This window comes from Dendrobates tinctorius, unplaced genomic scaffold (genome assembly GCF_039654945.1).
Source record: "Dendrobates tinctorius isolate UK_male_01 unplaced genomic scaffold, ASM3965494v1 ptg000196l, whole genome shotgun sequence".
NCBI lineage: Eukaryota > Metazoa > Chordata > Amphibia > Anura > Dendrobatidae > Dendrobates > Dendrobates tinctorius.
Genome location: NW_027361863.1, coordinates 19,830,884 through 19,857,515, shown reverse-complemented (window position 1 = coordinate 19,857,515; position 26,632 = coordinate 19,830,884). Strand labels below are relative to the sequence as shown.

The 26,632-nt window shown below is 44.6% G+C and overlaps 3 gene segments (V, D, J or C); all 3 read right to left on the bottom strand.

The window, feature by feature from the left end:
• Positions 1 to 6,244: 6,244 nt before the first annotated feature.
• On the bottom strand, positions 6,245 to 7,623 carry LOC141056070 (T cell receptor beta variable 6-1-like). The segment is given in 2 exon segments: positions 6,245 to 7,108; positions 7,413 to 7,623. Coding segments are annotated over 2 exon segments (375 nt in total).
• Positions 7,624 to 11,780: 4,157 nt separating this feature from the next.
• LOC141056096 (T cell receptor beta variable 6-1-like) lies at positions 11,781 to 12,119 on the bottom strand. The segment is given in 1 exon segment: positions 11,781 to 12,119. A coding segment is annotated over 1 exon segment (339 nt).
• A 2,376-nt stretch (positions 12,120 to 14,495) lies between these two features.
• On the bottom strand, positions 14,496 to 23,071 carry LOC141056069 (T-cell receptor beta chain V region C5-like). The segment is given in 3 exon segments: positions 14,496 to 16,714; positions 19,598 to 19,706; positions 22,855 to 23,071. Coding segments are annotated over 2 exon segments (360 nt in total).
• Positions 23,072 to 26,632: the final 3,561 nt, after the last annotated feature.

The window sequence follows — 26,632 nt, the reverse complement described above, 5'->3', positions numbered from 1 at the left end:
TGTATGATACGAATTTTATCTTCATTTTACAAGAATGGCTGGGTTCATATGAAGTGGGGTAGGGGAAATGCAGAAACCAGAGTGCACCTACCTTTGTAGAACTTAGTTGTCCAAAAACCTCAAACTATATACCTATTTGAAACCAAAAACAAAAGAGACACAAAAACAATAAGAACAAAATTGTCCTTCAGGAAAAGCCGATACGGAAGGCTCTAATTCCTTAGTGGGGAAAGTTTGTGTATGGATCCCATTGGAGGCATCCCTTGGCATAACAACACTATTCCCAGAAGGAAAATAATCTCATGTGATATATGAGTCCATAAAGTAGTAGAGAAGTGAGAAAACCTGTGGAAAGAAGAATAATAAGCAGTACAGTACAAAACATTGACCAAATAATCAAGAAGTGTAAAGAGGCCTTATAACAAGGTGAGTAAATATATTGGCCTGGTCTCTCTGTTGGATCATCCCTTCTCTGACGAGAAGGATATTAGGGTATTAAGAGTTGGAGATTCTATGGCGGTCAGGTATCCTGTAGTAGGACAGGAAATCTCTTCCTTCTTTAGGTGAGAATAGGACGGTCGTCTTTCCTTTGTAGATTATCAAAAGTTTAAGTGGGAAGCCCCATTTATAGGGGATATTATTTTCCCTCAAGGTGGAGGTGACTGGCTTAAAAGACTTTCTTCCTTCAATCGTTTCCTTTGAAAGATCCGTAAATAGCTGAAGGTGAGCATAGGGTTCTGGAAAACCTCCTAGATCTTTAACCGATTGTTGAATTTTTTCCTTAATCTTGATGAAGTGTACCCTTAAGATGGTATCTCTAGGTAGATCTTTATCGATATTCCGTGGTTTGGGAAGTCTGTGGATCCTATCTATGATGAGATCTTGGTCTGTAAGTGTCGGTAGTAATTTTTTGAAAATTGTCTTGACGAAGTCTTCTAGTTTATCCGGTGAGATAGATTCTTGTATTCCTCTTATTTTCAATTTGCTTAGTCTGTTCCTGTCTTCTATATCCGCAACTTTAATTTTAAGTCTGTGAAATTCAGATTTGAGGTCATGGGTGTCTTTTGATAAATGATCAGTGTGTTCTTCCACTACAGTTAGCCGTTTTTCGTGGTTGTCTAACCTGCTGCTAAATTTATCCAAGGTGGACTGTAAAATTTTATTTTGGTTTTCAAATGATTGAGACATACTGGACGTGATTTTCTGGGTGAGAGTATCCATGTAAGAGTGTATGGATATAACATCCAGATTTTGGGAAGGAGAAGGATCGGTGTTATCCATCTTAAATTTTGACCTTTCCGGTGAAAAGTTTGGTGAATTATCTCCAGACTCAGGACTTGAAGCGTCGGCTGGCGATGTGAATGTTTCAGAAGTTTTACCAGGATTTTTCCTTTTTGATGAGAGAGATGTATCCATGACCTCTTTATGAGGAGATCTGGCCTTAAATGGGTTAACGATATCCACTTGATCTTTAAAGTGAGGATTGTAAGAATCCTGAAGTTTTTGTGCTTTTGAGGAGTCGTATTAGACACTTTCGTTGATTTGGACACTGGAGTAGCCTTGTGACTCATCTTGTGCCCTTTTTTGAATCCGGCCTTGCAGGGATTATATTAGAGAGAATTGATATTATTGGTGATGTTTATACTGAATAAACGTTAAAAATATAGAAAATTCTTGTGTCTTCCTATGCCTCTTTATAAAAGGGACCGTGAGGAATGAGAGACACCACCGAATCAGATGGCACTTTTAATATTGTATGATGCATACAGTAAAATCCTTTATTAACTGCGCGCCGATATAGACGCGCTCCCTGTGACTTTAAATGCAGCCGTGACAGGCGGCTAGTCTTCACACAGGGCTCAGTGACGTCAGTTCCCGCTCATAAAATATGCAACAGGGGAGCCGGCAGCTGATACACAGCACCGCTGAAGAAAGGCAGATCACCCCAGTGGAGCCGCACAGGAGCGGTGGGGAGCGGAGGTAACATAGAAATAGGCACAAATCACGGACTATTTTGTGTCCTTCCGCCTCACAGATCTGTTATGACAGGAAAATGGCGTACTTGAGATAGGACATTGAGATGAAAGCGATCCCTCCGCAGCCGTTATAGCTCCCACAGCCTCGCACAAAGCAGGGGAATATAGCTAAATTAGGACACCCTGGGACTTCCAAAGGGTCTAAAACAGACAAGAGGAGATTCCAAAAAAAAAGTCAATGTCTTTTAATTATGCAACAAGAGAAATCCTGTCAGATTAGGCACAGGGTGGGGACTATTTTGTATCCTTCCGCCAATCAGCTGGTATATGACAAGATTTTTGCAAAAAAATATCTCCAAAAGACAATAAAAATCTTTAAAATGTGGTAGACAAGCGTGGAGATACTTTTTCTGAGGACAAGGACAGCTGGTGGGTAATGGAGGGAGCAGGGAAAGGATTTTTTCACTCACGGTTCAAAATGGTGTCACCTTGCAGTAAAATGGCGGGAAAAGGCCTCAGATTTCAAAAATGTCATTTTAATGTCCAAAGCTCAGACAAGGAGTATCAGAATGTACCTCTGAGTAACGAGAAAACAATCCTTCCGTGGGTTATCGAAGAGAGCGATTTTCTTTTGCTTTATATGTCGCTTTAGGAGATGCCTCCTCAGAGATCCTGAGCCGTGCGTGTTACACCATCACCAGCTCTGGCCACGCCCCCATCATCTCTTGCTTATAAGAAAAACGTCCAGGGGGAGTGTTCTGGCATTGAAATGAGAACTGGTCATTTCCTCCTCAATAGTTTCACTTTCCATAGATCACTGTTCAGCGTGTGTCTGGGGGAGGAGCAGCTGGGTGGTCTGCTCTCTGCACTGAGGCTGCTAGAGGGGGAGGATTTGTTACTGTGTGAGGAGGGATAGGCTTCTTCATGTGGTCGGGGAGGGCCTGTTGCTATGGAGGGTGGGGTTGTTGCTATAGAGGGCAGGTTTTTAGAAGAGTAGGAGGAAATGACCAGTTCTCATTTCAATGCCAGAACACCCCCCTGGACATTTTTTTTTACATTCAAGAGATGATATCTAGCAAATCCTGCAAACTGGCCACAGAAGGTAAATTACTTATTGTCAACATTCTGCAGCCCAGATATGCACTGAGATTATGTGAAAAGCCCGGACAACCCCTTTAAACAACTGTTTATTCACTTTAGTTTTGTTCCCCTTTGCCCTGCTATCTCCCTGCACAGAGTTCCCTGCTGTTGACTAATTAAATATAGTTAACCCCTGCTCTGCAGCATGGACACCTCCTCTTCCTCCGAACTGTGCACGTCACTAGGATGGCCTCCGATCCATGTGGGGTCTAGGACCTCATGATCCACCGTATCATCTTCCATAACTCCTCAACTCTGCCCTCCTTACTGGTCTGCACACTGCAGATAAACGCTGCAGGTGGCAACTGAGTTTTGTCATCATCTGGCATGTCTTGTGGTGGTCCACTGACCGTGTGTATTAGCCCTCCCACGTACTCATCCTCCAACCTAACAAGTTGTTGGGCATTAGTGTACTCAGTCTCTTCCACTTCTGGAGCAGGGCCAGGTGGATGGGCCACAGAACCCCAGCCAGCAGAGTCATCAAAAAGAAAAGACTGCTGCATGATTTGGGGTTCAGACTGCTTGGCTGGTTTGCAAGGTGGTGTGGTGGAAGTCGGATAATCATGGTCCTCAGGTGCCAACTGTGCACTTGCTGCACTGGACCGGGTGGAAGATAAGTCAAAGGGACTGGAACCACTCTCAGCCGTCCAATGTAACACTGCCTCACATCTTGTGGCCTCACTATTTGTGCAGTGGTATTTGGGCCTGCGAGAGGATGCATAACCAGAGGAAGGTGTTGTATTTGGGAATGTAGCAGGTACAGAATGACCACGTCTTCTCCCTGTATCAGCTACACCTCCACCACCATCATCGGCTACAGCAGCACCACCACAGCCACATCCATGATTTTATGCTCTTCTCATTTTTGAAAGTGGTTTTTCTGCACACTACTCGCAAAAGAGATGGCGGAAGAGTAGATTTATTTATTTACAACAGTACTAGAAAACACACAGCGGTCCTTAAAAATATTTCTTGGCCTAGAACTGGCAACCAGATGGCTGATGTCAGTAATTTATTTGCGTAGAAAGTAATCAGAAATTTTGCAAATAATGTTTGTTTTTATTATATATGAAATAGTCATTCACCACAGTGTTCAGTATTATAATAGGTGATGATGGGTAAAATGATAGGTTAGGTTATTTACAACACTTCTAGAAAACACACAGCGGCTTTTTGGAAAAGTATTTCCACAGGCAGGGGGGTGCAGAGTACACACAGTGGCTTAAAGGTACAGTACTCCAAAAGGTGGGGGGTGCAGAGTACACACAGTGGCTTAAAGGCACAATATTCCCACAGGCGGGGGATACATACAGAGTACACACAGTGGATTTTAGCACAGTACTCCAACATATATGGATTGAAGAGTATACACAGCGCTGTGTTGCAGTGTGCTGTCAGCATCTGTCTCTCACACCAGCTGTGTATTATCCCTACACTAACGAGAGCAGAATGGCAGCATTACTTGGCATACGGCCTTTATACACGACAGGTCACATGCTGCTGTATGGCATGGCTGTGATGGCTTCAGAAATGCTCACAATCCAAAATCATGTTGAATGGCTGCGCTGCAACCTTTCAACAAGCTTTATTAGACTGGCGAACTTGAATCAGAAAACAGAGGTACATTAAAAAGTCCGTTTTCAGAGTTTGTTACCGGACACTAGGTCTCCGGTATGAACCCCAAACTTTACAGTTCAGGATCACTCATCCCTCTTCAAGACCACATCCAAAATGGGTCTGTCTTCTGCTGGATCTTTGGGGTCCATTATTGGGTCACAGGGGATCCTATCTACTCCCGTATTTTCCCATATGGGTATTCGACATTTACTGTATAATGCAGCAATAAGTGGGTCCGGAGGAAATAACATCGTCTCTGAGCTTCGCCCCCAGGTGTGAGGTTGTAGGGTGTAGATTTGGGTCACAGTTGTGTGCGGTGACCTAAAACACAACACACAGCTGAGAACAGACGCACGTCATGTAGGTGTACACCGGTATACTGACACTGTCACCACATCCGACATCTCGGGCCCGACGTGCTCTGAGCTGGGCCTCATATGTGGTTTACAGCAGGTGTAAGAAAATAAAGCAGTATAGATACAGGAACGGAGCATTAACTAGAACAGCACACAGCGACCCCAGGAGAAAGTGCGGTACATAGTAATAATAACACAATAATGAACACGAGAACAATGTGCAGTAATTAAAGCCAATAGTGCTCTCTCCGTCATACAGTCATACGTTTTATGGAGTTAGAAGCTTAAAGGGCACAGATGTCCCTCTGTCTTACATGAGGACACCAGTATTAGGGCAGGTGTAGACAACAGTATTTTCATTCCATGTGCGATCCGACAAAACATAAGATCACACTCGGCCAAATATTAGTCTTTGGGGCCTTGGACGTGTCCGTTTTTTTTCCTCAGTCTGAGAAAAAAATCGCTGCATGCCCAACTTTGATCTGATATTCAGCCACGCAAGTCAATGAGATTGTGGAAACCATTGGGCTGCACTCGGACGACATCTGAGTGCAGTCCAAATGCCATGGACTGACAGTATGGAGAAGATGGGCAATTTTCTTTCTCCTTCTTCGTTTTACATAATCGTCCCGATTCTCTCAGAAGAGATAACATACAGTTTTCTTCACCTGCCCTTAGAAGGACACATCATATCGGCAGAGGGGCCTCATACATAGTTTGTTTTGCAAAAAAAGTATCGACTAAATACCCTGTATTTGTTATCATCTTTTCATCAGCACTTGCTAACTACTGTTATATGTTTTACTGCAGGATATTTCTGCACAATTGTCATTCTGTGCTCTGTTTGTGTTAGAACAAGTGGGTAGTTGCATCTGTTAGCAACTACCTGTGTGTTAGTTTTCAGTCCCATAGTAAAAACAATAAAATAAAATGGTCCTGGAGACACCCTATAACCACAAAGGGGTGGTCCCAGGATCCTTTCTCCAGGTGCACACCATTCCTGAGCCTCCCAGCTTTCTGCTGGCCAGGAGTGAGGACAGTGCACTCCTGATTGGCAGTTCAGGACAGTGGCAGTGCGCTCTCTCATACAGTTAGTAGAAGCCGCTCGTCCTCGGCAGCATTAGAGGAAATAGAGAATATTAAATAGAGAGAAGATTAAATAAGAAGATTTGTTTATTTTTACAAGCACTTTCCAAAATTACCCATGAGATAGAGAATATCTCTTTACTAGAGACACAGTAGAAGGCTCTGACATTTTTCTTCCTGTTGCAATGTTTTATGATTGGAGGAACCTTGAGGACAGATCCTTACATAAATGTCCCGGGAGACATTTTTCCCCTGGAGGAGATATATCTTCATATGCATACCATGCAGCGATACCCATTGCTTCTTTACACCAGCAAGTTCTCCATAATGGGAACCAGTAGCTTCAGAGCTCAAGCGTGATTTCCAGTAATTTCTTAATAAATCCATTCCCTCTACGTCTGAGGGTCTCCGGGCCATTGTGGAGACGGACAGATATAGAGGGTGGGCCACCCTTGTTTTTTTTTTATACTTTTACACCTATTTGTTATACTTTTATGTTGATGTTTTCACTTTTTGTTACTTTGTGTCATCAGATCATCAGATACTTTTCCTGAGCTGCTGACTTTTCTCATTGTTATTGGAGACTGAGGTTACATCAAAGCCCCCCAGGCTCTTTGTGTCACCGTGCATCACTGGAGGCGCAGAAATAAACCCCCTGATCCTTGTCTGCAGGGGACTCGATCCTCAGAGAGCTGTGCTTGTCCGCTTTCGTCCTGTCCATCTTGTAGCCCACCTTGTAGCCTTCCTCATAGGTGGGCTCATCTTTCCTCAGCATAGAGGCGATCAGCTTCAGCCCCTGCCCCCGACTGTGATAGTACCAGTACATCCACTCATGGTCCGTGGTCAGCTGTCCACAGTTCAGCACCACCTCAGAGCCCACTTTTTCAATAAGGAGCTCAGGGGCTTGAGTGATGGTGACTTTTTGGGTCAGACCTGCGGAGAAGAACGGCCATTATTAATCTCAAACCTCAAAGTACAGGACCTGAGGACACAATGTTACACAGTATATTCCTATTCATCTTCAGTATCTGATGGGTGTAATTAGTATGATGAGGGTGTGGGCGACCACAGATGGGACATCGGATGATACGGACAATGGAGATGTCGATGGTTCATTATCTGTCTCAATGGATACAGATGTGAGGTCTGCTCAGGGTATATTTCTGGGAATCCTTGGAGTTTATGCGTCTCCAGGGTGCACAGATTTATCACTGACTCTGTCCACCCTGATACTTACAGAGTGGAAGGAAGATACAGAATAGGATCTCGTGTACGGATGCCATGACGGCGGGGGACATCTATCTCTGACTTGTGAAGAGGAGATCAGCGTCCTTCTCAGGAAGTGAAATGCTCCTCCTGGTTTGTGCGATACAGCTGCTCATCAAGAAGGAAGGTTCTCGTCTGCAGATACAGTGATCATTCTAGATAAATAGATTGTGTGTATTTCAGGGTTGATCTTTCAAATTATCAGCTTTTCTATTATCCATCTAAAAAAAAAGCAAAAAAAAGTAGGCAGCAGACAAGAGCATATTCCAAAAATCTGGTGTATTTATTGGTCAATGTGAACAGGTGGTAACGTTTCGGCTCAAGAGTGAGTGAGACTTTGTCAAACACTTGCTCTTGAGTGAAAAAAATGTTCATAATGGCATGGAATTTTCTATTGAGTGCTATCCACTTTCTTTGCTTTTTTGTGTACCATAAGTTGGGGGATTACAACCTGCAGGCCGAGGTCTACATCTTCATTTTTTGCTTCTGCTGCTTCATATTTATGAGTTTATCTATCTATCTATCTATCTATCTATCTATCTATCTATCTACAGTATTTATCCATCCATCTATTAGTTGTTCTTCTTATTATTATTACCTATCTATCAAAGATCTATCATCAAGTCCTTCGAGAGGAGATATGCGTCACTGAGGTGGTTAGCCTCGGTGATGTAAAATATCAGCATTTTGATTGACAGCTCTGCTGCTTAACCCCTTAACAACCGCCGATACACCTTTTAATGGTGACAGTTAACGGTAATTTTGCCTCAGCTCCGCTTTTTAACTGTGCTGAGAAATAAGTGTATAGCACTCCTCAGAGTCGGAATTTCTCTGGGGTCTCGGCAACTGGGGGTAGCTGAAACCCCAGAGAATATGATTTGGGTCAGTTTTTATCGACCCAAGTGTTGCGATTGCGGATATTCACGAAATAACGGCGACCCCCAAAATAAAGTCTGATTTCCCATTTAATTTTTCTCTCTTCTGATGTAATCACACATCAGAGGAGAGAGATATGGGGTCCCCGATTCCCCCCTGGTACCTCCGATGTCCCGGCAGGCGGCGTCTTCCGGGAGAATAATGCTAGGCGCATGCTCAGTGTGCCTGTTGAGATCTGCAAGCGGCACCCGGCAACAATAGGAAATTTTTCCTATTGGTTCATTCTGAAGACACTATCACAGTGATCAAAAAACGAAAAAAATAGTAAATCAAACCCCCCTTTTTCACCCCCTTAGTTAGGTAAAAATAATAAAATTAAAAAATGAATGGGATTACGATTAGGGTTGGGATTAGGGATAGGGGTGTGTTAGGGTTAGGTTTGTGGTTAGTGTTTTGGTTAGGATTAGGGGTGTGTTAGGGTTAGGGATGGTCTTGGGGGGTTCCATTGTTTAGGCACATCAGAGGGTCTCCAAACACGACATGGTGCCACCATTGTTTCCAGCCAATTTTGTGTTCAAAAAGTCAAACAAATGCTGCCTCCCGTCTGAGCCCTGCCATGTGCCCACACAGTGGCTTTCATACTGGGTATTGGCATACTCAGGAGAAATTGTACAACAAATTTTGTGGTTCATTTTCTCCTGATACCCTTGTACAAATAAAAAAAAATTGGTTCCAAAGTAAAATGTTCATTTTTTTCCTTCCACATTGCTTTAATTCTCGTGAAGCACCTGAAGGGTTAATAAACTTCTTGAATATGGTTTTACGCATCTTGAGGGGTGCAGTTTTTAGAATGGTGTCACTTTTGGGTATTTTCTGTCATATTGACCCCCCCAGATTCACTTTAAATGTGAGCTGGTCCCTAAAAAAAATGGTTTTGTAAATTTTGCTGGAAAAATGAGAAATTGCTGGTCAACTTTTAACCCTTATAACGGCCTAACAAAAAAAAAAATTATGTTTCCAAAATGTTATAGTGGTAAATGTTATTTATTAACTATTTTGTGTGACACCACTCTCTGATTTAAGGGTACAAAAATTAAGTTTGAAAATTGCAAAATATTCAAAATTTTTGCCAAATTTCCATTTTTATTTCATAAACTAGCTGAAGAGCCCGGTGCTGGCCAGGCATAGTAACTAACTGTGGTTAGTTATAGCAAATTATAATTATCCTCCATCCCAAAGGCCCGTGCCCATATACCCATCATACATATCCTCCATCCCATAGTCCCGTGCCCATATACCCATCATACATATCCTCCATCCCATAGTCCCCTGCCCATATACCCATTACACATTTTCCATCCCATAGTCCCATGCCCATATACCCGTCATACATATCCTCCATCCCATAGTCCCATGCCCATATACCCATCATACATATCCTCCATCCCATAGTCCCATGCCCATATACCCATCATACATATCCTCCATCCCATAGTCGAGTGCCCATATACCTATCATACATATTCTCCATCCCAAAGGCCCGTGCCCATATACCCATCATACATATCCTCCATCCCATAGTCCCCTGCCCATATACCCATCATACATATCCGCCATCCCATAGTCCCGTGCCCATATACCCATCACACATCCTCCATCCCATAGTCCCGTGCCCATATACCCATCATACATATCCTCCATCCCATAGTCCAGTGCCCATATACCCATCACACATCCTCCATCCCATAGTCCCATGCCCATATACCCGTCATACATATCCTCCATCCCATAGTCCCATGCCCAAATACCCATCATACATATCCTCCATCCCATAGTCCAGTGCCCATATACCCATCACACATCCTCCATCCCATAGTCAACCATTATGACATCATAATGAGCGGCAGGGCTTGCAACCTATGATGACATCAGCGTCGCCATGGCAACCATTATGACATCATAATGAGGGGCTTGATACACACACACTTTTTCCCCATTACGTAGATAGGGGCTAAATTGTTTGGTGAATTGGAACGCGCGGGGTTAAAATTTCACCTCACAACATAGCCTAGGACGCTCTCGGTGTCCAGATGTGTGACTGTGCCAAATTTTGTGGCTGTAGCTGCGACGGTGCGGATGCCAATCCCGGCCATACAAACATACATACATACACACATAAATACATACACACACTTGAGCTTTATATATTAGATAAACGCAAGTTATAGCAAATAAATTTTACCACTAACATGAAGTCCAATATGTCACGAAAAAACAGTCTCAGAATTAGTGGGATTCGTTCAAGCGTTCCAGAGTTATAACCTCATAAATTGACAGTGGTCAGAATTGTAAAAATTGTCTTGGTCATTAAGTACCAAATTGGCTCTGTCACTAAGGGGTTAATCTGGCCTAGCCTGCAGGTGTTCCTTCAGGTGTCTCCAGTTCTTGACAATTTGCTAGCTATTAAGTTGGCTGGCTATGAGCAGACCAATGTCTCGCACCTCAATACCCGTCACTGCTGCTGGCACTTGGGACCGGCGGGTGCAGCTGCATGTCTTTTTGTGCATCTGAGCGCTCCGGTCCGAGTGCCGGGTATTGAGGTGCGAGACTCGTGTGAGTTTCTCGCAAGTTTGACCCCGACCTTACTGTCGTGTGTTATCCCTTTTGCTTTTGATGCTCTCTAAACTCAGGTACCTGGACTTGGCCTCTATCAGTTTTTCTTACCCCTTTATCTTGACGTATCCTCCTGACATTGGACCCTGGGCTGTTACTTGACCATGCCTTTGTCTTGCTCCTCTGTACTATAAGCCCTCCTAGTATCTGTCCTTTGATCTCCTGACTACCCTGTCTTACAGCTTGCCTGTGAGTAGTATCTTAGCATCACAGTGCGGTTTTAAGGTACAGTCAGAAAGAGATAGGTAGAACTGGCTGCACTGATATCTCCACCCTTGAGTATGGTATGGTCTATATATAGCAGCTAGGCTGTCTCATAAGAGACTGTGTGTGGAGGGGGAGGGACCTTGTTTGTATTGCCAATTATTTGTACAGCCTCTATCCAGCGGCTGTGGGTGCAGGACTGATAGCTAAACGGGCTGCAGGGTTACCATTAGGGCACTACTGCCCTTACTGTTGTATGGGGCCAAGTGAACAGAAGCAAAGAGGAGGGCCTGAACTGGGTCCGGTCACCCCCTCTTTTGCTTCTGCTCATCAGGCCCCAGGGTATAATATTGTAATATGCGGCCATTGGCAGAGCACATGTCAGCCAGCGCAGGACAGCAAATGATGAATTGAAATTGGGGGGTGGGGAACAACAAATGATTATTAATCATCTATTATCTAACTATCTATTCTCTATCTATCATCTATCCATTATCTATTATGTTTCTCTCTTGTATCTGAGCTGCTAATTTTTCTCATTATTGTTGGGGACTGAGGTTACATCAAAGCCCCCAGGCTCTTTGTGTCACTGTGCATCACTGGAGGAGCAGAAATAAACCCCCTGATGTTTGTGTGCAGGAGACTCGATCCTCAGAGAGCTGTTCTTGTCCGCATTCGTCCTGTCCATCTTGTAGCCCACCTTGTAGCCTTCCTCATAGGTGGGCTCATCTTTCCTGAGCATAGAGGCGACCAGCTTCAGCCCCTGCCCCCGACTGTGATAGTACCAGTACATATTGTCATGGTCCGTGGTCAGCTGTCCACAGTTCAGCACCACCTCAGAGCCCACTTTTTCAATAAGGAGCTCAGGGGCTTGAGTGATGGTGACTTTTTGGGTTAGACCTGCGATGAAGGAAGGAACGGCCATTATTAATCTCATACCTCAAAGTACAGGACCTGAGGACACAATGTTACACAGTATATTCCTATTCATCTTCAGTATCTGATGGGTGTGATTAGTATGATGAGGGTGTGGGCGACCACAGATGGGACATCGGATGATACGGACAATGGAGATGTCGATGGTTCATTATCTGTCTCAATGGATTCAGATGTGAGGTGTGCTCCGAGTATATTTCTGGGAATCCTTGGAGTTTATGCTTCTCCAGGGTGCACAGATTTATCGCTGACTCTGTCCGCCCTGATACTTACAGCGTGGAAGGAATAGGATCCTGTGTATGGATGCCATGAGGGAGGAGGTCATCTAACTGTGACTTGTGAAGAGATCAGCGTCGTTCACAAGAAGTGACATGCTCCTCCTGGTTTGTGCGGTTCAGCTGCTCATCAAGAAGGAAATTTCTCGTTTGCGGATACAGTGCAAAGAAGAAAAAAAGCAAAGAACATGAGCAGCACTCAGAAAACTCCTTGCCAAAATCTAGTGCATTTATTGTCCCATGTGAACAGGTGGCAACTAGTGATGGCCGAACGTGCTCGGATACCGTCTTATCTGATCACACTCGGGTGTTCTCCCAGCATCTTGAGAGTGCTTGTATATTATGTTCTAGTCCGCGCGGTTGCGTGATTGGCAGCAGAACACATGTGGAGACCCCGTAATGAACAGGCAATCGCCGCATGTGTTCATGCTGTGTAAGAACCACAAATCATGCAACAGCGGGGACTTGAACATAATAGAGGAGCGCGGCCAAGAGGCTCGGAAAACACCAGAGCATGCTCGGATAAGATGTTTTTCGGGCATGTTCACCCATCAATAATGCTAACGTAAGCCAAGTGAGCTCTCGTCAAGCGCTCGCTCGTGAACTGGAAACGTTGCAAAATGTTTAGATCGGCCAATAAGTATACCCGATTTTTGCATGGAACTTTCACTGCTGTCTTTGCTTTTTTGCTCACCATGGGTCGGTGGGCTGCAGCCTGTGGTCCGACCCCTATACCGGCACTTTTTCTTGTTTTTATGTTGTGGGTTGTGTATCTGAGCTGCTGATTTTTCTCATTATTACAGGAGACTGAGGTTACATCAAAGCCCCCAGGCTCTTTGTATCACTGTGCATCACTGGAGGCGCAGAAATAAACCCCCTGATGTTTGTGTGCAGGAGACTCGATCCTCAGAGAGCTGTTCTTGTCCGCATTCGTCCTGTCCATCTTGTAGCCCACCTTGTAGCCTTCCTCATAGGTGGGCTCGTCTTTCCTCAGCATAGAGGCGACCAGCTTCAGCCCCTGCCCCCGGCTGTGATAGTACCAGTACATATAGTCATGGTCCGTTGTCAGCTGTTCACAGCTCAGCACCACCTCAGAGCCCACCCTTATTACGAGTAGTGGGGGATTCTGGGTAATGGTGACTTTTTGGGTCTGACCTGCAAGGAAGTTATGAAAAATTAATCATTATAAGCTGTGGCTCTCCAACTGTTGCGAAACTGAAGGCATGCTGGGAGTTGTAGTTGTGCAATAGCTGAGAAGCTACGAGTTGCGGATCACTTACTTAGAGATTAGTGTAACTTTATAAGTCATTATTACATCACATGGACGTAATACTTACAGGCTGGGATAAGAATACAGAACAGGAGCCTCAGTAGAGGAGACATGCTGGCGGTAAATGATACAGCTCTATTACTCCTCCTATAGGGGTAAGAGGGAGTCACATCCAGACCTCCTCTTCTGTAGGTGGAGATCCTGCTGGTGATCTTCTGATTGCTGCACTTCTGCCACAGCGGCCACTACAGGAGGCATGCGGTATTACAATGCACAAATCTGCAATCATGTAACAATTCTCTTATTCTCCAATTCTCTTAGGTTATAAGATATTTTTTTTCTCCTTCTCCCAACCCTCAGAATCCACCATTTTCCTGGATTTTTTCAGAATGACAAAAAATTTTAATATTGACAAATTTGATTTGTTTGAGAAATTTGTATCACATCTCATTTGCTTGGTATCAATCTGCCCATCGCTAATTTTTAGGTTGACTTCTCAATAGCCCCTTTGGGAAACCAATATCAAAACACCCATCAGGGACTGTCGCCTTTATCTTCGGTTCGCACTATGTGTCTAGCCTGTTAGTATACGTCTTGTATAACTACATGGGGGTCATCTCTCTTTTTTAGGAATAATGAGCCGTTTTTTTTCAGTTTTTTTTAGGGGTTTTTATTCCTCCCAATTTGGAATGATAGTGTTTTTATTTTACTGTCCATATTGCTTTGTTATTTCAATATGACTATTAATATGATATTTTATTACCTTTACTAGCTATATCATCTCTACGGACCTGACCATCACCCCATGTGTCTGGTTTTTATGACTTTTTATGCAATTGTAGGTCGTCATGGCCATTTATTACTCATAAATTAATTAAAAAATATTGCAAATCATGTGCTTGACTTTGTCTATACAGTGGCATGTAGAAGTTTGTGCACCCCTGGTCAAAATTACTGATATTATGAACAGTTAAGCAAGTTGAAGATGAAATGAACTCTAAAAGGCCTAAAGGTAAAAATGACACATTTCCTTTGTATTTTAGGCAAAAAGAAATATATATATATTCATCTCTTACAGTTTAAAAATTAGAAAATGGAGAATGGGCTGATGCAAAAGTTTGGGCACCCTGCATAGTTAGTTGCACTCCCTTTTGCAAGTATCACACTTGTAAACCCTTTTTTATAGCCGGACAAGAGTCTTTTGATTCTTGTTTGAGGGGTTTTCTTCCATTCTTCCTTGGAGAATTCCTCCAGTTCTGTGAGATTCCTGGGTCATCTTCCATCCTCTGCTATTTTGAGATCTAGCCACAGATAGATTTTCAATGATGCGCAGATCAGGGGACTGTGAAAGCCATTGTAAAACCTTCAGCTTGTGCCTTTTGAGGTCTATTGTGGATTTGAAGTGTGTTTAGATCATTATCCATTGGTAGAAGCCCCCAAGAAGAAGCTAAAGCAGGGAAACGCGCGTCGGGGTAACAGGACCTCAGACTAGACCACATTATACCAACTCCACACAGAATCATGATCTTTCATGCTGATCAAAGGGAAATATTACTGGCTTAATATGTATTGTATGATTACTAATGAGTAAAGCTATTCTGGTGGAGTGGTTTCATGGAGTAGCAATTCATGTGACATATTAACTGTTTTTTTATATGATCTTTGTCATGATCCCAGTACAGGTTTTGACCTGCACGCCAGGGGTTAATGACTTAATCCCAGTGCAGGCTCTGACCTGCACACCTGGGGTTAATTATTGCGGCCTCTCTTTGGTTTGGGTAGAGCTTCTTGTAGCCCTAGGAAGCTCCTATCTAAGTCAGTTATACTTCTGCCCTTGGCTGAGTGTGTTGACCCCTGTGTGCCTGTGCCTGTGTTCTAGCTTGCTTGTATGGTTCTGACCCGGTTCTGTCCCCCATTGTGAGTTTGCCTTTTGAGTCTGTACTATGTATCTGTTTCTCCAGTTTTCTGACTCCTGCTACGTCCCTGACTACTCCTGATTAGCCTGCTCCTTGTGTACCGCGTTGCCTCTCTGGTTTACTGACCTTGGCTTGTCTTGGATTTTGTCTCCCTCTGGTGCTCTGTCCTTTCCCTGGTGTCCGTTGGGTCTCTGTAGCATCCTGCACTCATCTCCAGCAGCAGGACGCTGATGCTGGAGATGAGTGCAGGATGCTACAGGGACCCTGGAACAGAGGAGAGGGGAAAGTGGGCCACCAGACACCAGGGACAGTACACTCACCTCCTGGCGTTCTGCTCACTCCAGCCCTGCTGTATCGCTGTCATCTCGACAAGCTCCCAGACGCTGTGAGCACAGCTATCACAGGCCGTCAGTGGCTGCGGAGCTCTCACTGTCAGGGCTGCTGAAACCGCTGGTAAGTGCAATCTTACTGTTAAAAATATTTTTTAGGTAATGAAAATAAAAATTGCATTTTTTACATAATCGTGGATCTCTGCCTTATCTGTGATTTCCTTGTCACAGATTTATGAATTTTCACGTGTCACTGCAGTGCTATGTGTAATTTTGGGAACACATAGTTATAATTACATAGTATGTTGTATCGCAGTCAGTGCTGCCCCCGCATGGTGACTCGATTGTTTTTTTTTTAACTTTTTTGGTGACGTATTATTTTCGTGAGGTTCCTGCTCACCCATTCGTGACACCGTTCATCTTTGATCTCAGGTCTTATTAGGAGGGGAGGTTTTATTACGGCCCACCAGCTCTTCTGTGTCACTGTGTTGGGCTGGAAGCACAGAAATAAACCCCCTGAACCTGGGCCGTCAGAGACTTGATTTTCAGGCTGCTTTGCTTTTTTCCTCTCGTTCTGTTCATCTCATAACGTTCTTTGTAGCCATCTTCATAGTTTGGCTCCTGATCCAGCACCTTGGACACCATTAGCTTCAGTCCCTCGTTGAGTTTTTGGTGGTACCAGTACATGTAGTCGTAGTCTGTGGTCACCTGCTCACAGTCTATCTCAGCTTTGGCACCAGCTCGGTCTATGATGACTTTCGGTGTTTGAGTGATGGTGGCCTCCTGGGCTAGACCTAAGAATACAGGAATCATTAATGAGTAAGGTCACCAGGTGGAAAGACGAGGAACCTCACGAGATGAAGAGCACCCACCAGAACAGCTCTAATTCCCAACATTATTAGGTAGGATCCAAAAAGTCCCACCTCACATCTTGTTATGGACCTGAGCCTTAAAATACTAAAATGCTTCTGGCCCTCACCCCAGACCTTCATTTGGTGATAAAACTTACATTTCTGTCCAATAACTTACAGACAGGGACGAGCAGATAGAGAAAAAGATGCGGAGGAGACATGGTGATGTGGTGCTCCTGAGGCTTCAGTCACCACAGAGGTACTGCACCTCCTCCTGAGGTGTGGTACCCCACCATCCAGGTAAGGTGGAGACTCCTAACCACGCTCCAACACTTGCACCCCACACCACAAAGTAGTGTAGCAAAGCACCTTCGGCGGCTCCCTGCTTGGAACACGAAACGTGCTGGGAGGTGGGTGGAGTTTAGTTCACACCAAAGAGCGGGAAGAGTTGAGTCAGTCACTTGAGTCATTCATTCAGTCAGAGAGTGAGGATGTAGAAGGACAGAGTGTGAGACAGAGAAGATCCCCGGGAGAGGGATGGAAGAAGGAAGTGCTGCAGCAGGCCACAGTGATCTGGGTCTGCTGTCACAGGAAGGAGACAGAGAAAGGAAGCTTGATTCTCCATTAGAAAGAAGGATTAGCATGGAACGTGAGGAGAATAAGAGAACAAGGACCAGGGTTAGAGGAGAACCCTTTTGAAGTTCTAAGCGCAAGGCCGAGGTCCGGTCCCCGAGGTTGTATGGATACTAATGGTCCTGCAGCAGACACCGGAGGAATAGAAGTAGTGAACATCTGACAGGAGGAGCTCCAGTGTAACTCAGTACTGAGAGGACTTCACTATAGGCAAAAGGGAGACGTTCAGAAAAGGCACAAATGTTGGCGGAGTGTTGGAAAAGAGTGCTTCATCGGGCCTGGAGGTTGACTGAGTCCCTGACCCGGAGGACACAGCACGAAGGCAGGCACCTGTTTGCACAACAGACTGTGAGTAAAGCTTTAGAACTACATGCCCTGGTATCCTCCACGTATTCCTGCACCAACATATCCAGCACGGCTACATCTCGGTGCCATCCACTACACTGTCTGCGCCTATTTTCTGCTTCTTTATTTACTACACTGCCCTGGGACTACAGCCCTGCCTGTGGAGGGCTACAACATCTCTGCTGCACCACACCATCGGTCCCAGAGGATCTGTCTGCAGCGTCGGCTTAACATCTCCCATGCTGAACATCACAGGTGGCGTCACGAATCGCTTATAAACTTTAAGCACACTGAAACAACCCCTTTTACAATGGGCGCCCAGGGCCACGGGCCGGGTCACAGCTGCCATGACATCTCCCATTGAAGCTCATCGGGCCCAGTACCGAGTACCCCACAGCCCTGGGAGGGCGACCCAGTGACAGGGGAGAGTCTGGAGCAGCAATCACCATAACAGGGGCGGAAGTCAGAAACCGCAGAGCAAAAACATGTCAGCCCTTCACTGTCACAAATGATTTGGTTGTGTCATTGTTCTGTATGTGTGTGACTGAGGCGGTCTACATAAAGACAAAGGGTACAGCATAATGACTGACACTCGAGGTACAGGATAGTGACACTGACACTCGGGTACAGGATAATGACACTGACACTCGGGGTACAGGATAATGACGCTGACACTAGGGTACAGGATAATGACACTGACACTCGGGTACAGGATAATGACACTGACACTCGGGGTACAGGATAATGACTCTGACACTAGGGTACAGGATAATGACACTGACACTAGGGTACAGGATAATGACACTGACACTCGGGGTACAGGATAATGACACTGACACTCGGGGTACAGGATAATGACACTGACACTCGGGGTAAAGGATAATGACACTGACACTCAGGGTAAAGGATAATGACACTGACACTCGGGGTACAGGATAATGACGCTGACACTCGGGGTACTGGATAATGACACTGACACTCGGGGTACAGGATAATGACGCTGACACTCGGGGTACAGGATAATGACGCTGACACTCGGGGTACAGGATACTGACACTGACACTCGGGGTACAGGATAATGACACTGATACTAGGGGTACAGGATAATGACACTGACACTCGGGATACAGGATAATGACACTGACACTCGGGGTACAGGATAATGACACTGACACTCGGGGTACAGGATAATGACACTGACACTCGGGGTACAGGATAATGACACTGACACTCGGGGTACAGGATAATGACACTGCCACTCGGGGTACAGGATAATGATACTGACACTGGGGGTAAAGGATAATGACACTGACACTCGGGATACAGGATAATGACACTGACACTCGGGGTACAGGATAATGACACTGACACTCGGGATACAGGATAATGACACTGACACTCGGGGTACAGGATAATGACACTGACACTCGGGGTACAGGATAATGACACTGACACTCGGGGTACAGGATAATGACACTGACACTCGGGGTACAGGATAATGACACTGACACTGGGGGTACAGGACAATGACACTGACACTCGGGGTACAGGATAATGACACTGACACTGGGGGTACAGGATAATGATACTGACACTCGGGGTACAGGATAATGATACTGACACTGGGGGTAAAGGATAATGACACTGACACTCGGGGTACAGGATAATGACGCTGACACTAGGCATACAGGATAATGACACTGACACTCGGGGTACAGGATAATGACACTGACACTCGGGGTGTCAGAAAAACCCTTTAGAGGCCACTCTGGACATATTGCCCCTGGACCAGGGCTCAGCTTGCCTGATGGCTACTTACCATAGTTTTGCTTACTTTCAGATACTTACAGGCTGAGATTAGCAGACAGACGAGGAGCCTCCGTACAGGAGACATGGTGACACTGCTACTTCAGGACGTAAGACACCACACAACATTGCGGAGGAAGTATTGTCCCACCTGCCAAGACAGATGAATTAACTCTTTCTAGGATGAAGATACATTTTAAGATTTTTTTGTGCAAATCAATCATACATTTATATAATTTGCTACATTGCAAAAAGAAGGAACTCTTCTATTGTGTAGAGATTAGACAGCAATGTAGGAGCTGGGGCGGGAGAAGAAGAAGACGACAGAGACACGGCGGTGCAGAGATTTTGGATTATTTTATTTATGACCTGATACTTAATACAGATATATTTATATTCTATTGTGTTGTGACCATTCACTATAATGTGCCACAGCATGACGACTCATGAGGGTCCAAGATCGTGACCAGTCTTGGCGAATCAATACTATCTGGTGTGGCAATGTGGACTTCCCCATAATGCTCTGCAGCTGTCACATACATGGTCTAGCGCAGTCAATCAGGAGGGCTATCACAGACAGCAGAAAAGATGGAGGCCGACAAAGGAATGCCAGTTTATATTTGTACAGTGTAGGAATAGGAGGTCAGAGCGCACCACTCATTCCACATAGGGACAGAAAAAGAACTAATGTGATTGTGTTTTACTACTTCAGCGCTAAAGTAGATTGAAGATGGGAGAGCTAGTGTCACTCTGTGAATAATAATTCAAAGGATACATAGCTAGGTGCTGTAGTTGTATACTCACTCAGTGTGATATATAGGAAGGTGCTGTAGCTGTATATTCACTCATTTTGATCTATAGGAAGGTGCTCAGTGGGATATATAGGAGGTGCTGTAGCTGTATAGTCATGCAGTATGATATATAGGAAGGTGCTGTAGCTGTATAGTCACTCAGTGTGTTATATAGGAAGGTGCTATAGTTGTATAGTCACTCAGTGTGTTATATAGGAAGGTGCTGTAGCTGTATAGTCACTCAGTGTGTTATATACGATGGTGCTATAGTTGTATAGTCACTCAGTGTGTTATATAGGAAGGTGCTGTAGCTGTATAGTCACTCATTTTGATCTATAGGAAGGTACTCAGTGGGATATATAGGAGGTTCTGTAGCTGTATAGTCACGCAGTATGATATACAGGAAGGTGATGTATCTGTATAGTCACTCAGTGTGTTATATAGGAAGGTGCTGTAGCTGTATAGTCACTCAGTAAGATATATAGAAAGGTGCTGTATCTGTATAGTCACTCAGTGTGTTATATAGGAAGGTGCTGTAGCTGAATAGTCACGCAGTATGATATACAGGAAGGTGCTGTATCTGTATAGTCACTCAGTGTGTTGTATAGGAAGGTGCTGTAGCTGTATAGTCACTCAGTGTGTTATATAGGAAGGTGCGGTAGCTGCATAGTCACTCAGTGTGTTATATAGGAAGGTGGTGTAGCTGTATAGTCACTCAGTGTGTTATATAGGAAGGTGCAGTAGCTGTATAGTCACTCAGTGTGTTATATAGGAAGGTGCTGTAGCTGTATAATCACTCAGTGTGATATATAGGAAGGTGCTGTAGCTGTATAGTCATGCAGTATGATATACAGGAGGGTGATGTATCTGTATAGTCACTCAGTGTGTTATATAGGAAGGTGCTGTAGCTGTATAGTCACTCAGTGTGTTATATAGGAAGGTGCTGTAGCTGTATAGTCACTCAGTGTGTTATATAGGAAGGTGCTGTAGCTGTATAGTCACTCAGTGTGTTATATAGGAAGGTGCTGTAGCTGTATAGTCAGTGTGTTATATAGGAAGGTTGTGTAGCTGTATAGTCACTCAGTGTGTTATATAGGAAGGTGGTGTAGCTGTATAGTCACTCAGTGTGTTATATAGGAAGGTGCGGTAGCTGTATAGTCACTCAGTGTGTTAAATAGGAAGGTGCTGTAGCTGTATAGTCATTCAGTGCGATATATAGGAAGATGCTGTAGCTGTATAGTCACGCAGTACGATATACAGGAAGGTGAGGTATCTGTATAGTCACTCAGTGTGTTATATAGGAAGGTGCTGTAGCTGTATAATCACTCAGTGTGATATATAGGAAGGTGCTGTAGCTGTATAGTCACTCAGTGTGTTATATAGGAAGGTTGTGTAGCTGTATATTCACTCAGTGTGTTATATAGGAAGGTGCTGTACCTGTATAGTCATTCAGTGTGATATATAGGAAGGTGCTGTAGCTGTATAGTCACACAGTATGATATACAGGAAGGTGATGTATCTGTATAGTCACTCAGTGTGTTATATAGGAAGGTGCTGTAGCTGTATAGTCACTCAGTGTATTATATAGGAAGGTGCTGTAGCTGTATAGTCACTCAGTGTGTTATATAGGAAGGTGCTGTAGCTGTATAGTCACGCAGTATGATATACAGGAAGGTGATGTATCTGTATAGTCACTCAGTGTGTTATATAGGAAGGTGCTGTAGCTGTATAGTCACTCAGTGTGTTATATAGGAAGGTGCTGTAGCTGTATAGTCACTCAGTGTGTTATATAGGAAGGTGCTGTAGCTGTATAGTCACTCAGTGTGATATATAGGAAGGTGCTGTAGCTGTATAGTCACTCAGTGTGTTATATAGGAAGGTGCTGTAGCTGTATAGTCACTCAGTGTGTTATATAGGAAGGTGCTGTAGCTGTATAGTCACGCAGTATGATATACAGGAAGGTGATGTATCTGTATAGTCACTCAGTGTGTTATATAGGAAGGTGCTGTAGCTGTATAGTCACTCAGTGTGTTATATAGGAAGGTGCTGTAGCTGTATAGTCACTCAGTGCTAATCCAAGGCTTGTGTATAACTGAAAGTTTGATTCCTGGATTATGAGCAAGACAAGAGATCATTTTTTAAAAATTTTTTAGCTAATGAAAAATTTGTATAGTCCAGAAATATATTCACAACATGTAATTTAATCTCCAAAATATTTTAGTCTTTTCACAAACTTCCTTGTTGTAATCATCCAATATTAGACCTGTTCACATCACTGCTGGTTAACAAAAGTTACCATCCATTTTCCTACAGCCAAACAGAATTGTCCAAGTGACCTTAACCCAACGCTGTGTTTGCATTAAAGGGAAGGTGCCGTGTATTTTCATAATTAAATGTAAAAAAGAAAATAGTATAAAAAGATATTGTCCCCTAAGCTTGACTCAGTAGTGTGTATGGTTTTTTTCTTTTTTACTGTATTAATGCAGCCACTGGGGGCTGCCATCTTACCTTTCTGGCTGCTGAACGACACTTTCCATGCTCATTCACGGCAGTCCCTGGTCATAAGACATAACAGTCCGCTCCCAACCCCTATCTGTATCATTGCAGCTGCATCAGGAGTGAGCTGGCCACGCCTCTGTGGGCAGCTCAATCCACAGCTGTAGGTGTGGCCAGGCGCCATCTTATTAGAGCCCAGTGCTTTCCTTTTAGCTCCATTTACACTCTATTGCAAGTCCTGGATGCTGTACTGTGGATGTTCTCTGCACATACCAGCTGCAGGAGAGGAACCAGGACCAGCTCCTGGAGAACGAGCTGCTCTTTCCAAAACACCCGACCAGCTGCTGCCCCTGCTCTTTCAAAACACTTGGCAATCTGCTGGACATCTAATTCTATCCTGTGTGATACTGTCTGCTGAGTCGTGTATCTAATCCTATCCTGTGTGATACTGACTGCTGAGCCGTGTATCTAATCCTGTCCTGTGTGATACTGACTGCTGAGCCGTGTGTCTAATCCTATCCTGTGTGATACTGACTGCTGAGCCATGTGTCTAATCCTATCCTGTGTGATACTGACTGCTGAGCCGTGTATCTAATCCTGCCCTGTGTGATACTGACTGCTGAGCCGTGTATCTAATCCTATCCTGTGTGATACTGACTGCTGAACCCTGTATCTAATCCTATCCTGTGTGATACTGACTGCTGAGCCGAGTATCTAATCCTATCCTGTGTGATACTGTGTGCTGAGCCGTGTATCTAATCCTATCCTGTGTGACACTGACTGCAGAGCCGTGTATCTAATCCTATCCCGTGTGATACTGTCTGCTGAGCTGTGTATCTAATCCTATCCTGTGTGATACTGTCTGCTGAGCCTTGTATCTAATCCTATCCTGTGTGATACTGACTGCTGAGCCGTGTATCTAATCCTATCCTGTGTGATACTGTCTACTGAGTCGTGTATCTAATCCTATCCTGTGTGATACTGACTGCTGAGCCGTGTGTCTAAACCTATCCTGTGTGATACTGACTGCTGAGCCGTGTATTTAATCCACTCCTGTGTGATACTGACTGCTGATCCGTGTATCTAATCCTCTCCTGTGTGATACTGACTGCTGAGCCGTGTATCTAATCCTCTCCTGTGTGATACTGACTGCTGAGCCATGTATCTAATCCTCTCCTGTGTGACACTGACTGCTGAGCCGTGTATCTAATCCTATCCTGTGTGATACTGTCTGCTGAGCCGTGTATCTAATCCTATCCTGTGTGATACTGTCTGCTGAGCCGTGTATCTAATCCTCTCCTGTGTGATACTGACTGCTGAGCCGTGTATCTAATCCTATCCTTTGTCATACTGACTGCTGAGCTGTGTATCTAATCCTCTCCTGTGTGATACTGTGTGCTGAGCCGTGTATCTAATCCTCTCCTGTGTGATACCGACTGCTGAGCCGTGTATCTAATCCTATCCTGTGTGATACAGTCTGCTGAGCCGTGTATCTAATCCTATCATGTGTGATACTGACTGCTGAGCCATGTATCTAATCCTATCCTGTGTTACTGACTGCTGAGCCATGTATCTAATCCTCTCCTGTGTGATACTGACTGCTGAGCCGTGTATCTAATCCTATCCTTTGTCATACTGACTGCTGAGCTGTGTATCTAATCCTCCTGTGTGATACTGTGTGCTGAGCCGTGTATCTAATCCTCTTCTGTGTGATACTGTGTGCTGAGCCGTGTATCTAATCCTCTCCTGTGTGATACTGACTGCTGAGCTGTGTATCTAATCTTCTCCTGTGTGATACTGACTGCTGAGCCGTGTATCTAATCCTGTCCTGTGTTATACTGACCGCTGAGCCATGTATCTAATCCTATCCTGTGTGATACTGTCTGCTGAGCCATGTATCTAATCCTCTCCTGTGTGGTACTGACTGCTGAACCGTGTATCTAATCCTCTCCTGTGTGATACTGACTCTTGAGCCGTGTATCTAATCCTATCCTGTGTGAAACTGACTGCTGATCCGTGTATCTAATCCTACCCTGTGTGATACTGACTGCTGAGCCGTGTATCTAATCCTCTCCTGTGTGATACTGTCTGCTGAGCCGTGTATCTAATCCTCTCCTGTGTGATACTGACTGCTGAGCCGTGTATCTAATCCTATCCCTTGTGATACTGTGTGCTGAGCCGTGTATCTAATCCTCTCCAGTGTGATACTGTGTGCTGAGCCGTGTATCTAATCCTATCCTGTGTGATAATGACTGCTGAGCTGTGTATCTAATCCTATCCTGTGTGATACTGACTGCTGAGCTATGCATCTAATCCTATCCTGTGTGATACTGACTGCTGAGCTGTGTATCTAATCCTATCCTGTGTGATACTGTCTTCTGAGCCGTGTATCTAATCCTCTCCTGTGTGTTACAAACTGCTGAGCCGTGTATCTAATTCTCTCCTGTGTGATACTGACTGCTGAGCCGTGTATCTAATCCTATCCTGTGTGATACTGTCTGCTGAGCCGTGTATCTAATCCTATCCTGTGTGATACTGACTGCTGAGCCGTGTATCTAATCCTATCCTGTGTGATACTGTCTGCTGAGCCGGGTATCTAATCCTATCCTGTGTGATACTGACTGCTGAGCCGTGTATCTAATCCTCTCCTGTGTGATACGGACTGCTGAGCCGTGTATCTATTCCTATCCTATGTGATACTGTCTGCTGAGCCGTGTATCTAATCCTCTCCTGTGTGATACTGACTGCTGATCTGTGTATCTAATCCTCTACTGTGTGATACTGACTGCTGAGCCGTGTATCTAATCCTATCCTGTGTGATACTGACTGCTAAGCTGTGTATCTAATCCTCTCCTGTGTGATACTGACTGCTGAACCATGTATCTAATCCTATCCTTTGTGATACTGACTGCTGAGCTGTGTATCTAATCCTATCCTTTGTGATACTGTCTGCTGAGCCGTGTATCTAATCCTCTCCTGTGTGATACTGACTGCTGAGCCGTGTATCTAATCCTATCCTTTGTGATACTGTGTGCTGAGCCGTGTATCTAATCCTCTCCAGTGTGATACTGACTGCTAAGCCATGCTTCTAATCCTATCCTGTGTGATACTGACTGCTGAGCTGTGTATCTAATCCTATCCTGTGTGATACTGACTGCTGAGCCGTGTATCTAATCCTATCGTGTGTGATACTGTCTGCTGAGCCGTGTATCTAATCCTATCCTGTGTGATACTGACTGCTGAGCTGTGTATCTAATCCTATCCTGTGTGATACTGACTGCTGAGCTGTGTATCTAATCCTATCGTGTGTAATACTGACTGCTGAGCTGTGTATCTAATCCTTTCCTGTGTGATACTGACTGCTGAGCCATGTATCTAATCCTATCCTGTGAGATACTGTCTGCTGAGCCGTGTATCTAATCCTACCCTGTGTGATACAGACTGCTGAGCCGTGTATCTAATCCTATCCTGTGTGATACTGACTGCTGAGCCATGTATCTCATCCTATCCTGTGTGATACTGCTATCCTGAAATACTCTGTGCTGCTGTCACCCTGCTCCTCCCCCTTATATCTCCCTCTGTGCCTCCCATAGACCAGTACACTGCTCTCCTGAAATACTCTGCTCTGCTGTCACCATGCTCCTCCCCCATATATCTCCCTCTGTGCCCCCCATAGACCAGTACACTGCTCTCCTGAAATACTCTGTGCTGCTGTCTCCATGCTCCTCCACCATATATCTCCCTCTGTGCCCCCCATAGACCAGTACACTGCTCTCCTGAAATACTCCGT